We start from the raw sequence: 13,288 nt of genomic DNA, 5'->3' as shown, positions 1-13,288 counted from the left end.
AAATATATATTTATATATATTACTTACAATAAGTTACATGTAAGATGCGTCCTGTGCATTCAGTGCAATCTTATGATTAATAATGTTTAACTAATGTTGAACTACTTACTGTGTCTACTGATAGTTTCTTTAAAAAATTCAACTACTTGCAAGAGTTTATCATCCATTTTGATACTTATCTTTATGTCATACCTGTGACGTGAAAACATTCGATATGGGTGTTCCGAACCGTGTGATAACTTTCCGTATCACACAGGTTCGAATGTTGTATCACACAGGCTTCCTTCGAGTAAATCGAACTATTTCGAACGGGCCGAATACGGCATGGTTGAAAATTCCAATACCGGATTCGGACGTTAGAATTGCTGTTGTTACAATCTTTTGTTCGAGGACACAACATTTTCTCAACTTCTGGTGCATTTCGCAATGAAATATGCGTTTTCTCAGGTGGGTATAACATAGATAAAATACAACCCTCGGTCGCAGCCCTCCCGCGGGTCGGATCACCCGGTTTTCGGCCGTCAGGCGATCCTTCCCGCGGTCGAGCTGGAACCTCGGGTGATACGGGATACACCGTGTTGTATTCTATATGTACAGTTCATAGCACTTGATATACCTGTGTGTAAAAGGATAACAAGATGACTCTCCATATTATAAGACTGTATGATTTGTGACATGATTCTACATGTATCTCTCCTTCATTTCCAGTGGGAAAGAACTGGAGCTGGAAGACAGACAAGGTCGTCTGCAACAGGAGCTCAGAGAGAGGATGGCAATCGATGGTGAGGAATCAACGTGTCTAATCACAATTATAACATTTAGTTACTATTATTCATCATGCCTGCCTGTATCTGGTGTACAAAGCTTTCAAAACTGTTGGACTATCTTACCAGTTGTATTTCGTTGAGATAAAAAGTGGGTATACTTGATACATATTTGTATTGACTTGTATTACCCCTGTCATTTGATTTATTTTCCCTTTTCTGTTGCTTTTTTCGGTGGAAGCACTTTGATTAGTAGATATGCTGTCCTGCTTTTGTGGTGACCTTCCTTACTGGTATATTGTCTTGGTGTCAATCTACATGTACATGTATCTAAATTTTTTTCTCTTAGAAAAATGCTGATGTAGAATAATTGTTATATAAAAGTACATTGAGTACATTTAATCGCGTTCAGACAGGAATATAAACGTAGGCGGTACTGTAAAAGTCATCCCACAGCTGCTGTCTTTCATGAAATTTTAAGTCAGCACTGAATTATCTTTTGAGAATCAATTCAAGTATATTTTCTTGTGGTTACTCGAGGGTCACCACTCCTTTGTAGTTATTGATGCTTACTGTTTTCTATGTTCTTCATTTTCTCCTTTCAGTTATTGAGCATCTCCGACCCTTTGGCATATTAGACCTTGTAATAGGTACCTGCAGTTGTTTCTTTTGCCTGATGGAATTTTCTTAGTTGCATGAACCACATTCTGCAGTAAATCTTACCTTGCAACTTCACCACCCTCTATAACCCACTATTCCAGCCCTGAAATTTATCTTAAGTTTACAGATTATTTACAAGAATAAAACCAGATGGCACCAACATTCCAAAGTAATGACACACTATTAGGTGTATTTCAGGAAAGAAAAAGATTCATTATCAGAAAGACTGGCTACTGTGTTAGATCACCAGCTTTGTTTGGGTTAGACATAATTATTCTTAATGGCTGTTTGTTTGGATTATTCTTACAACTTACTCAAGACATTTAGAATTTAGCTCTAAGAATTCAGAGATGTCAGAGTCTTGGTGCCATCTTGTTTTTCATCTACATTTAAATTTAACTGCGCAAAGAGAGAGCAACCACGTTTTTATTGTAACAATTCTTGTCTGATAATTTGTGACAGCACATGTAAGGCATCCATGCTCAATGCATCTTTTTACCAGCTTTGATGATCAACCTAACCAACCCCAGCTTCATTCATACATACAGGCGACGACATCACGACTGATAGTACATATTTCCTCACCTCTTGTTTCTGACAGGATATGCTTATTCCATATGATCAGCAATAATTTTTGTTATGGCTAGTAGACATGTCCTGTAACATGTACTGTAAATTGTATCGTATACCTCGACAGCAGAAGTGGTTCCCAAATGTAGTTGGTGTAACTAGACATTTACTTACAGCTACAGACACAAGAGATGGGGAAGTACATTGTACATAAAGGACTTGTCTTATTAGAATTACTGATAAAGAGACAAGAGACTGTACTTACAACAATCTATAGCTAACAAGGATGCAACTAAGAAATGTCTAAAATATTAGCAAAGGTGAAAACATGAGAATTGTTTTACTCTTTATGCTGTCCAATAATATTAATGTCTACCAAAACCACTGCCTCTCAAAATTGCAGCATGCTCGATCAAATTGTGTTCTGCTTCATTTGTATTCCTCAATCTTGGGCCCTACAAATAGTAACAAGAGCAAACATTAGGTAGAAGTCCTGGTGTGTCTAATACTGTTACATGTGTACACAAATTCTTTACCATATACAGTGAGTCTGCACATTTTCCATGTGTAGAATAGATTGCCAATAACAAGTTTTGTGAACATTTCCAACTCACCCCCCAGACTCCAAGAAGACCCCCGAGGAGCTTGCTGAGGAGAAGAGAATCCTGGATGAGATGCTGGAGGTGGTGGAGCAGAGAGATGCTCTGGTGGCCATGCTGGAGGAGGAGAGGCTAAGGTGGGGGTTTTTGGTTATTTTAAACTGTAATTATATAAAATGTGTTACTGTTATCATCTGTTATATACCATTACATACATTTTCAATGTTTTCATTATTGTGGTCTCTAGGTGTGGGTTTGTTTCATTATTTCCGAGTGTTTCATTATAAATGCCAGATGTGTTACAACTATGATAGTGATTTGAACATGACATGTTGATTGTACCCCATTTAACATCAGTATGGACAAGTCTTCACCAACCTATTTGTAACCTATGGGTGTATACTTGACCCTTAAAAGTGTTACTGTTTAAATCGGCTACATGGGCTTTAGACATTTGAAGTACACCCATCACTAGAAAGGGTCCCCAAGTCCCCATAAACACTAATTGTTGAGATCACTTCTGTTTGAAGTCATTTATCAAATACAAAATTTAAGTACAGTTACTGTAACTCAGAGTCTGTCACTTAATTACCTTGTGACTAAAATTTTGAAACGAGTACCCAGCATTTGCACATTCTAAGCAAAAATGAAGACTGAAAAACATCTATTGCAGTTAGGACAGTCACTACAGATTTGCATCACAATACCTTTGACAGTAAACAATGTACCTCTCACAGCAAAAGCATTTAAGATACCTTAAAAGAGTAATCTGAAGTTTGATACAGGTTTTGTTGCTGCTTTTCTTCCCCACAGCCTGGAAAGCGAAGTGTCCAAACTTAGCCAAGCAATTGACCAGTGAAGTACAGTTTTCTAGCTTATGTGTGTGATTCATGTGTTTGGTGCAAGGTGGCGCTCTTAACCCAGAGAGACTACACTCACACTAACCTGTGCTAAGGTGCAGGGATTCTGTGTCTGATCAAATGTTTGATACTTCAGTCTTCAGTTTTGCATGTTGTTGAACTCAGACTGGTAAAAAAATTTGAATATTTGATATATGAATAGGTAATATGGGGGCACTGGGCACCATGAAGACTAATTCACCCCCTCAATAACAAAACTAATTTGTCAAATGTATATATTACTAATTATGTTTCAAAACTGTTACTTGACAACATTGATATGATAGGTCTTCAACAGTACAACTTGCAGCATTTCTTTGTAACATGCATCAACAAGAATTTCATCATCACAGTTATGTAGTCACATACTTACATTGTACAATTCAACCCAGTCATGCTGATATTAGAATAGAGGGGGAGGCCCTGATTGAGACACTAATATGAGCAAAAACCCCTTCCACGTCCTCTTCATGCACATATCACTTAAAAGTTTTCATTTTTCATATCAGAAAAAAAATTGCAACAGTCAAATTTGCTAACATTCCTATATTTTTGGTCATTGCTTAGTCTTAAATTTTCAATTAAAAAATGATAACTCATTCTTGATTACACATCACTGTGTCACATTGTAACATACGTCAAGTAATTCTTTGATAACCTACACCTGCAGTAATTCAGTCAAAACTACTACTGTAACAGTATCCAAACTAACCTGTGCCCATGGATTCAACTTGTCCGTGACATTTATAGTTGTTAACATGTATGTTTCCTCCTCCAGAGATCAGATGATGGACACAGCTCTCCATTCGCAACCCCAAAAGGAACAACCCAAAGGTTTAGTGTAGTTCTGTATGCATTAGGTGGAGGGCAGCCATGGTAGTAGAAAGAGCATCTCGATCATAAGTTCACTGTTTTGCACAGGATCTCTAATATTCTTGTACTGAAAAGAACTCAAGTTTACAGACAAGGACTCCATCTAACATTGTCTGAATATACATGTATCTTTGTATTACAGTATACAAATGTACATTAATTTTAACCTACAACACGGAGTCAATTTTTCCACAAATACAAGCCAGAACATGCGAACTTATGGGATGACTCTGTAGATGACAAATTTAATCCATCCAAGCTGAGCATATTCAACATTGCCATTTGGGGGTCTGTATGCTGTTCAGAAAATGCTCTAATAGACACTGCAACAAAGATTTTTCGTTGAATTTGTCTCCAGAGTTTAGGAGTTACAGAAGTCCGTTTCTTTAGCTTTTGACTTGTGCCCAAAGTCTCTGAACAGCCTTCAGGCCTCAGTTCTAATGCAAAATAATAAGGTACATGTAACATCATCACTTCTAGAATGCAGTACTGCCTAACTTTGTAACCTTGAAGCTTATCCACAAATTTCTACAGGGAGGTGATGGTGGTGGATTCCAGGCATTTACTAGTATTTCGGGAACCTTAACTGATACAATACTGACACCTATAACACAGACACGTACCCTAACACACAAATATCCCAACAAAAATTCACAACACTCAGTTGTATTATAACCCCTTACCAAACATCAACCTTAAATCCCTAGGAAAAATAAAACAAGTAACAATGTTCGTCAAAGCATTTGTTGTCAAATTTGAGACATTAGCCATTACTCTTATTTTGTTTTTTACTGTTTAATTGCGAATGAGATTCTAAAGTTAAATGATAAACCAGGCGAGGAAATGCCATAAAACATTTCATATCTCAAAACTAAAGGATATTTTCATTAAAGAATACCTCAGTGTAGCACAACAAAATATATATATATACAATGTAACATCATGCTCATGTGTTGATATCTTTTCACACCCAGCTTCTAGTGCAAGGTAACAATGATATCATATTTCTTCAGACTAAGTCACAGTCTAACATTGCTAAATGTGTTGTACAGGGAGAAGGAGGAAGACAAGGATCTTGAGTCTGTGATGCTGTCGAAGGGACTTCAGTACCGGGAGTGGAGGAACAGCGCCATCCAAACTGCCAAGTTCTGATCCTTCTCAACAGGGACATGTGGTATATACCTGGACCTGATGTACAAAAATGTACATCTTGTCTATGAGTGGGGATTTGTATAGTAGAATGTGGATTGGTACATGTACCCCATTCATGTGAAAACAACAGTGAAAAATGCTGTGTCTGCAAGAACTGTCCTCAGACAACCCACCTACCAAAAGATACTACATGTAGTAGGTTTGTAAGGAACAAAGTTACTTGTGTCCACTAGCTCTTTCTTGTTGCTCACATGTTGACATACCCACTTATTCCTAGGACAGCATAATCTGTTTACTCAACTTAGTAGTTGAGGAGAGCTTTATGCAAGGAGTCCTTGCTTTATGCTAGGATATAAGAAATGTCGATTGCATCTGGTTGCCATGTCCTTGGTTACACATGTCAAGTTTGGGTGCTGGTATCCAACATTTTGCTGGATAGACATGTACCAGTTATCCAACCCTTGTATTGGACTGGGCATTTATTTGACAAGGTACACATGTCAGATATTTCTTGGAATATCTTGTACATGTTCAAAATGTTCTCAACATTGCGTATATCAAATATAGATTGGAATCTTTTCTTGACTGTTATCTCATATCAGCAGAATGCCAAACATAGTCTTCATATTCATACAATGTTTATTTACGTTCCCTTGTGCCAGCATTATGTAATGAAATATATTGTGCTGTCAGGAAACAATTGTATAGACCTAAGTAATAATGTAAGTTTTTTTTCTTCATTTCTATTTCCTAGTAGGAATAGAAAGTGTTGAAAGTATAAGAAAATAGCATGATTCACTTCCCTTATAGGGGATGAAATATATCATTTTGTTCAAAGTGCAAGGAAGACAAACACGAAAATGTGCAAATAATTTTGCCAAATACCAATTTTGTACAGTTTCTGATTAAAAAGAATACTTGCACTCTGTAGGTATTCCTCAAGTTATAAGATTGCCAACTTTGTATTTTCCTGTCACAGTCTTAAACTACTTTACTGCCTTGCTGTTGCACTGCATCTATGTTGTATTTGTTGTGATAGAAAAGCATTTTCTGTGAATAGAATTGTGCAAAGCAGTGGTACTGTAATTGTAGGGCTTTCAGTATTGTCCAACAGACCTATTCCATAGCCTTTCCCACCTCCATTAAAACATAGTTTTGCAAGACAAAAAGTTAGAGGTTCATGTTTAAAACTTTGATAGATATACACAGCTATTCTCTCATTGGCTGAACTGTTAATTACTACTCTCCCATTGGCTGAACCTCCAAATGCCACTCTCCCATTGGAGGACTGCTAATTTTGATTGACAGGCCAATGCAGTCTATTACACATACATGTACCCAAGAGAAAGTTTCAGTGTATAGGGTACTTGCTTATATGCTACAGGTCCAATATAGATGGTTCATCTTGTATGTAAACAAAGCCATACGTTCTTGCATTTAGAAACCATTGTTTAGATTTTCTAATGATTTTGTTGCGAATTGAAAAGATGTTGGTGTAGATTTACTGAGAATGATTTGTATGAATCATGGAGGTTATGAACTTCACTCTAGATGCAACAAAAGTACAAAACAGCCTCCTATTGCCAGATTTGACAGAAAATAGTGTAACTAATTGTTTGATAAGACAGGATATGATATGGAATATGATGGTAAAGTGTATAGTACAACGTCAGTGTAGCTTACAAAGAGTGCTAAACTTATACTCTATCTGTGTATATTGATACCTGTGATAATCACAGAAATGCAAATGCTCTTTTGGGTAGACTTTTTTCTAAGAAAGTCAATGTTACGATCTTTGAAAAAAAATTCTTGTTTAATGCTATAAGACGTAGTTTAGAAATGTTTAAGGAGCGCAATTGCTCCATAAACTTTTTTCTACTGTCTGTCATAATGTTGAAAAGTATTGTGAATGTAACAATAGAAACTATAGAGGCATTTGCCATTTTCAATTAAGATGCAAAGAGATATAGATGCACAAGTAGTAGATTGTTATAGAACAATGAAAGTTAAATCCAACATGTGCTAGAGTTGTTATTGTACATGTTTGTAACTACAAGTTAAACTCTGCTAAATGTGAACTCTTTGCTGCCAATTCAGTTGTCCTTTGCTTCGCGGAAGTGTGGATGTGGGAATGGAACTGTGTTCAAAGTGTATGTATTTATTGCCTAAAATGTCTGATAAAATGTTGTATAGCAGAGGATATGTACGTTAGCATGAGTGCCGGGTCTCTTAGTGTCTTCCAATTTTGCTACTTCTGACATGTATACAATTTGTTGTATTCGTAATAAAACGAGCCTTGCTATGCACATCGTTTTCTATAGAACACCTTGTACATTTTCAATGTGTTTGTCTTTTGATGCTGCCCTGTTGGAAAGATAGATGAATGTAGAATAAATTTGATGATTACCACCTGTATAATACATGCTTTACTTGTTCCTTAATCTTATATGATGCATTCAGGAGCTACCTTTAAAACTTTTTTTTATATATACTTTATTGGCATTTTCCATCAAGAAAATAACAAAGCCAGGAAAACGCTGTGCTAACTTTCCAGAGCGGGCAATTTACAGAACTACAGAATATTGAAATTCTAGGTGTTAGTATAACTGAAATAGTATTAACATAGTAACTGTATTCCATTTTCCACACAATTATGCCCCTGGTCACGCCCTACTCTGACCTGGAGTTCGCCATTCTGATTGAGGACGGGATGGACAATGACGTCACACGGAGGTACTTCCTCAACCTCACACACTACCTGCACCTGAAAGTCACATTAACCTCGGAGAGACCATCCTCCCAGCCATGGCCATCCTGTCACTCAACGACTTTCAGTCCGATGACCCAGAGAAAGACCGGTTCTTTGATTCTGTCCCGCCTCGTGGATTTGCCTTCGACGGCGTCATGCCTTGGGCTAATAAGACTCCCTTTGGAAGAGACAAGACCAAAACAAAAGCTTCTGTTAGTCTCATCCAGACTCCTGTTAATCTGGCAAAGTTTCAGCAGTTGAACATTTCTTTGTCAGAAGGATATCACTTGGCAGATATCCTCAAGCGTGTTGTTTTCCTAACTCAGGAAAAAGGGCTGGTGAACGAGTATGTCACAACACTCATAGAAACCACCACAGGCCATACCCTCTCGCACTCTCAATCCAGCCTTTCTACCATCCAACAACTCGTGAATGAGAACAGCGACCAGTTTTTCACTCGCGAACCCACCACTGGGCAACTGCTAAATGTTAAGAAAGACATCTATCGTTTTCCAGATATAGCCATAGAAGTACTAGCTCTGTGCTATGGCACTATGCATGCCAGTGCATGGAGTATCATCGATGAACTGACGAGGTTGCAACGGATTGACGAAGAAGATGCCGCCCACCTAATGATACTGACCAGCATCTCTGCAGAGCTCCGACTAAGAACATATAATGCCAATGGAGGCCAGAAAGACAATCTGTCCCCTCTCGCCAAAATGAGCTCGAGCTGTCACCCAAAAGAGGCTGAGATTTCTGAAAACACATTGAAGTCTATATTCCACATTCCGGACACAAGAGTTCTGTTTCGATACTACTCCAGGGCCGTCCCTTTGAAGAAGTGTATACTTACGGCGATAAAAAACAATACGCCGGACCAACCGGGAATTGTATCCCAACTAAACATCTTTGATACCTCCAATCTTTGTCAAGGACGAATAGCTAGAAACCTTTTCTTGCCAGATAAATCCATTTGCCATTTGGAGGCTGCATTAAACGAGGTGGGAGACGTTGAACGTCCTTTGGTACTTTACGAATTAGGCAAGTCCTGGACTGAGAACAATGATGATAAAAAGGCCATAAACTACTATGAAGAAGCATTAAAGATGGATAAAGGCTTGCACGGAAAAAGCATGATTAATGTACTCTCTGTCCAATTACTCCACAGTCTTGGAGCATCTTGGATCCGACTCGGAGATCAGCACAAAGCAATTAGCTACTTCGAACGATCACTAAAACTGATAGAAACCATCGATGGCGACAACACGGCGCCACGTTCAGACATTGCCAATGTACTATCCAACCTATCATTATGTTGGTCTAGACTGGGCAATCAAATGAAAGCAATTAACTACCAGGAACGGTCAATGGCGATAAGGAAATCTATCTATGGAGAAAACACAGCGCATCCGCACATTGCCTTGTCACTTCTTAACCTGGGATCATTTTGGAGTATACTTACCTATTACAGAAGAGCAATTAGCTACGTCGAACAGTCACTAATGATGATGAAAATTATCTATGGAGACAACACGGCACATCCCTACATTGCCCAGGCACTTGCCAGCCTTGGAACCTCTTGGTATGAACTTTGCGACCAGAAGAAAGCAATCCACTACTATGAACAGTCACTATCTATGAGGAGAACTATCTATGGAGACAACATGGCACATCCAGACATTCATGGGTCTCTTCTCAATTTGGGGTCATCCTGGAAAATACTAGGTCATCACCACAAAGCAAACAGTTACTACGAGCGATCACTAATGATGGTTAAAAGTATCTATGGAGACAATGCTGCACATCCGGACATTGCACAATCACTTCACAGCCTAGGGGCATCTTGGTTTGACGTCGGTGATCCGAAGAAAGCAATGAGTTACTTAGAGCAGTCCCTAGCGATGAGGAAATCCATATACGGCGAAAATACGGCACATCCCGACATTGTCGCGTCACTTACCACTCTGGGAGGACACTGGAGTAGACTTGGCAATCAGGTGCAAGCAATTAACTACTGCGAACAGTCACTAGCGATGGGGAAAACTATGTATGGAGATAACAATGCTCATCCGGACATTGCCAATTCTCTTTACAATCTGGGAAGATCTTGGGGTGAACTCGGCGATCAGAAGAAAGCCATCCACTACTGCGATCAATCACTAAGAATATGGAAATTTATATTTGGAAACAACACGGCACATCCTGACATTGCTAGGACACTTAATGCTCTAGGCTCATCCTGGAATGTGCTTGGTGATCTAAAGAAAGCAATGAGTTATTTTGAGCAGTCACTAGTGATGGAGAAAATTATCCATGGGGGGGACAACACGGCACATCCCAGCATCGCCATGCTACTTAGCAACATTGGAGCCTGTTTTTATCAACTCGGCGACAAGAGGAAAGCAATAAACTATTTTGAACAGTCATTGACCATGAGGAAAACAATCTACGGAAATACGGCGCATCCGGACATTGCTCAGTCACTTCTCAATATGGGAACATCTTTAAGTGAGCTTGGAGATAAGAAGAGAGCTCTCAGGTACTATGAACAGTCACTATCAATGAGCAAATCTTTCTATGGAGACAACACGGCACATCCGGACATTGCCAAGTCACTTCAGACCCTGGGATCCTATTGGAGTAAACTAGGTGATCAGAATAAAGCCATTAGCTACTTTGAACAGGCGCTAACAATGCGGACAACAATCTATGGAGACAACAAGGCACACCCAGAAATCACTGCATCACTGTACAGCATTGCTTTAGCATGGAGAGCGCTGGGGGATGAGAGGCCTATGGAGTGCATAGAACGGTTACAAAATGGCGAAGGCTATCTATTATATGCTTATAGGACATAACAATCTTGACTGTTCCAGAAAAAGTCCTTTACAGTCGCGATTTCAACTGTCCTCATGTCTTTTACTTGAAAAGATTTCTTGTGCCTAAGAAACAAAATGGCACATCAGACAATATTATATGCACATGTTGTTTGGTCTACTTAGAATTATTGACCAGTAATTCCACAGCATTTATTTCAGTGACTGCTAGGGGTCGCTCTTGAATAATCAATATAAAATCGTATTGGCAATATTACTCCTTTGTCGCTCTTTTCTAATTAGCTATGTGGCGCTCTTGTCATACAGAGATAATGCGCGAGCTCGAAATGTCGTCTTTGAGCTGTCTTCGTTGAGCAGAACGAAGTAGACAATGCTGCATTAAAAGTAACTTTCCTACAAAGAAGTGATATTTTCGTTCCTTACTGCAGAGCCCCTGTAACATGGATTAATAGCAGTGCTGCTGGTGTTAGTAATAAGTGATCAGGACAATGAACATAGGGAAAATAAAGGTAAAAACAAAGGAACACAAAAACTGATTTGTGGGTACAAAGGACAAGGTAATTGAATATGGTGGCTTAGTATTTACATCATAATGTACGTGTTTGGGCGACTCAATGCAGTAGGGCCCTCCCCAGTATACCCTGGATATCCAAGGACATTATTGGGATATCAGAGAACAACTTATAATAACCGGCTAAGGGAATTATCTCCCGGGCCGGTTCGATTTACGGGGCTATGTTGCTAGGCGCCCGGGAAAGAACCGTAGCCGCGAGTGCTGTTCTCTGGCGACTCGCAGGTCGGACCAGGGTATCGCCAGAGTTCGAGTTTTGAACTGGGAGTCTCAGAGACCCCACCTGCGCCACACCAGGTTCAAAAGTTTCACTCCTGCACGGTGTGAGGGAAGAACGAGAGCCTGTAGCAGTTGGATTTACTCTCGTGATGGTTTGCAGCTTCAAAGCGTGGTTGGTGCGACGGGAGCACCGAGTCGCCAGGACCAATTTGGATGCATGTGGGACAGAAATGTGGTTAAGGAGGATTTTGTTCATGCATGGTTGTGATCCTGGCATTCTTCCTTCTGGTTTGCAGGGACTGCCAGCCCAGTTTGTTGATAAGCGCGGTGACAGAGCATGTAATGTTGGTAGTTGTTTGTAACGTACCGGGCCGCTCGTCGCTGAACGCTGAACCATGTCTTGGGTGTACTATGTGCGGATCTGGTCTTGGGTGTGCGGATCCCCAACAATCCAGGTGAGGTTTTACCAGGGCCATACAGGCCCTCTCCTAGCCTTTGGCGCAGTGCTGGCGACCCACATGCAACGCGCTCAATGTTTTGTTGGCCTTGGATGTTCTAGTGGCGTCGACGTGCCTACCCCAAGTAAGGTTGGAGGAGATGGTGACCCCAAGACATCTGAAGGTACTTGCCTTGTTTAGTGGATCCTCCCTAATACCCTTCATAATAGTGAATAAGATGACCACGATTTTTTTCTGCTGTCGTCATGTAACTTCATGAAGGACATGGAGGCCCCCATAAAGTCGTCTTTATATGCCATAAGTGGCCACACTTATGATCACTTATGGTTACGGGTAGACACATGCGTGCTACATTACTATATCTGTATGGTAGTATAATACAAATGCATTGGGAAACTAAAGCTCGTAACGTCTCGAATTGTGTCGCTACTTCAGATTTAATTGCAGTGGTCTCGGTACCAATCTAGCATTAAGTATCCTTAACTTCACAGGATCTTACAATGTGGAATACTCTGTCCTCCAAGCAGAGGTTGCGTCGCGGAGACAGTAGTGGTCGGAATTTTTACCGGTTCGCTTCCATGAGGTTGGGTGGCGTGAGGGAAGCGAGCCGGTAAAATTCCCGACCACTACTATCTCCGAGACCCAACCGACCCAACCTCTGCTTGGACAATAGGGATATTCGTCAGTACTGGATTTCCAGAGCTGAGCCTTTCGAATTCTCAACACTGGAAGTCCAGTGCTGATTGTAGTCTCAGCCGACTCGGTTCCAGTGCTGACACTGGGTCCCTAAGCACTGGAAGTCCAGTGCTGAGTAAGTCCCAGCGCTCATAGCTGGTCTAGTCCACTACTCACTTTCATAAGTACACTCACTACGGCACTAGTCTGCACTGTGTTCTTTTATTTTCCAAGGCCCAAAGGTCTGGGAGGAGTATAT

At 40.1% G+C, this 13,288-nt stretch overlaps 1 protein-coding gene across 19 annotated transcripts in view; it reads left to right on the top strand.

Moving 5' to 3' along the window:
- The window catches only part of LOC118406631 (F-actin-monooxygenase MICAL3-like), a 63,170-nt gene extending 55,244 nt beyond the window's left edge, over positions 1-7,926 (top strand). For 13 of the 19 annotated variants that reach the window (XM_035806817.1, XM_035806835.1, XM_035806834.1 and 10 more), the window contains 6 exons: positions 709-782; positions 1,370-1,414; positions 2,616-2,730; positions 3,407-3,448; positions 4,271-4,326; positions 5,418-7,926. In XM_035806817.1, coding sequence (XP_035662710.1) covers positions 709-782; positions 1,370-1,414; positions 2,616-2,730; positions 3,407-3,448; positions 4,271-4,326; positions 5,418-5,452 — 367 coding nt within the window. In that variant the 3' untranslated portion in view covers positions 5,453-7,926. Of the gene's footprint in view, positions 1-708; positions 783-1,369; positions 1,415-2,615; positions 2,731-3,406; positions 3,454-4,270; positions 4,327-5,417 lie in introns of those variants that run through there. The other 6 variants (XM_035806821.1, XM_035806819.1, XM_035806827.1 and 3 more) reach the window with 6 other exon arrangements.
- The last annotated feature ends 5,362 nt before the right edge of the window (positions 7,927-13,288 follow it).

Source organism: Branchiostoma floridae, chromosome 19, assembly GCF_000003815.2.
Source record: "Branchiostoma floridae strain S238N-H82 chromosome 19, Bfl_VNyyK, whole genome shotgun sequence".
Classification (NCBI taxonomy): Eukaryota; Metazoa; Chordata; class Leptocardii; order Amphioxiformes; family Branchiostomatidae; genus Branchiostoma; species Branchiostoma floridae.
The sequence above is the reverse complement of the archived record's forward strand: the minus strand, read 5'-3'. Positions and strand labels throughout refer to the sequence as shown.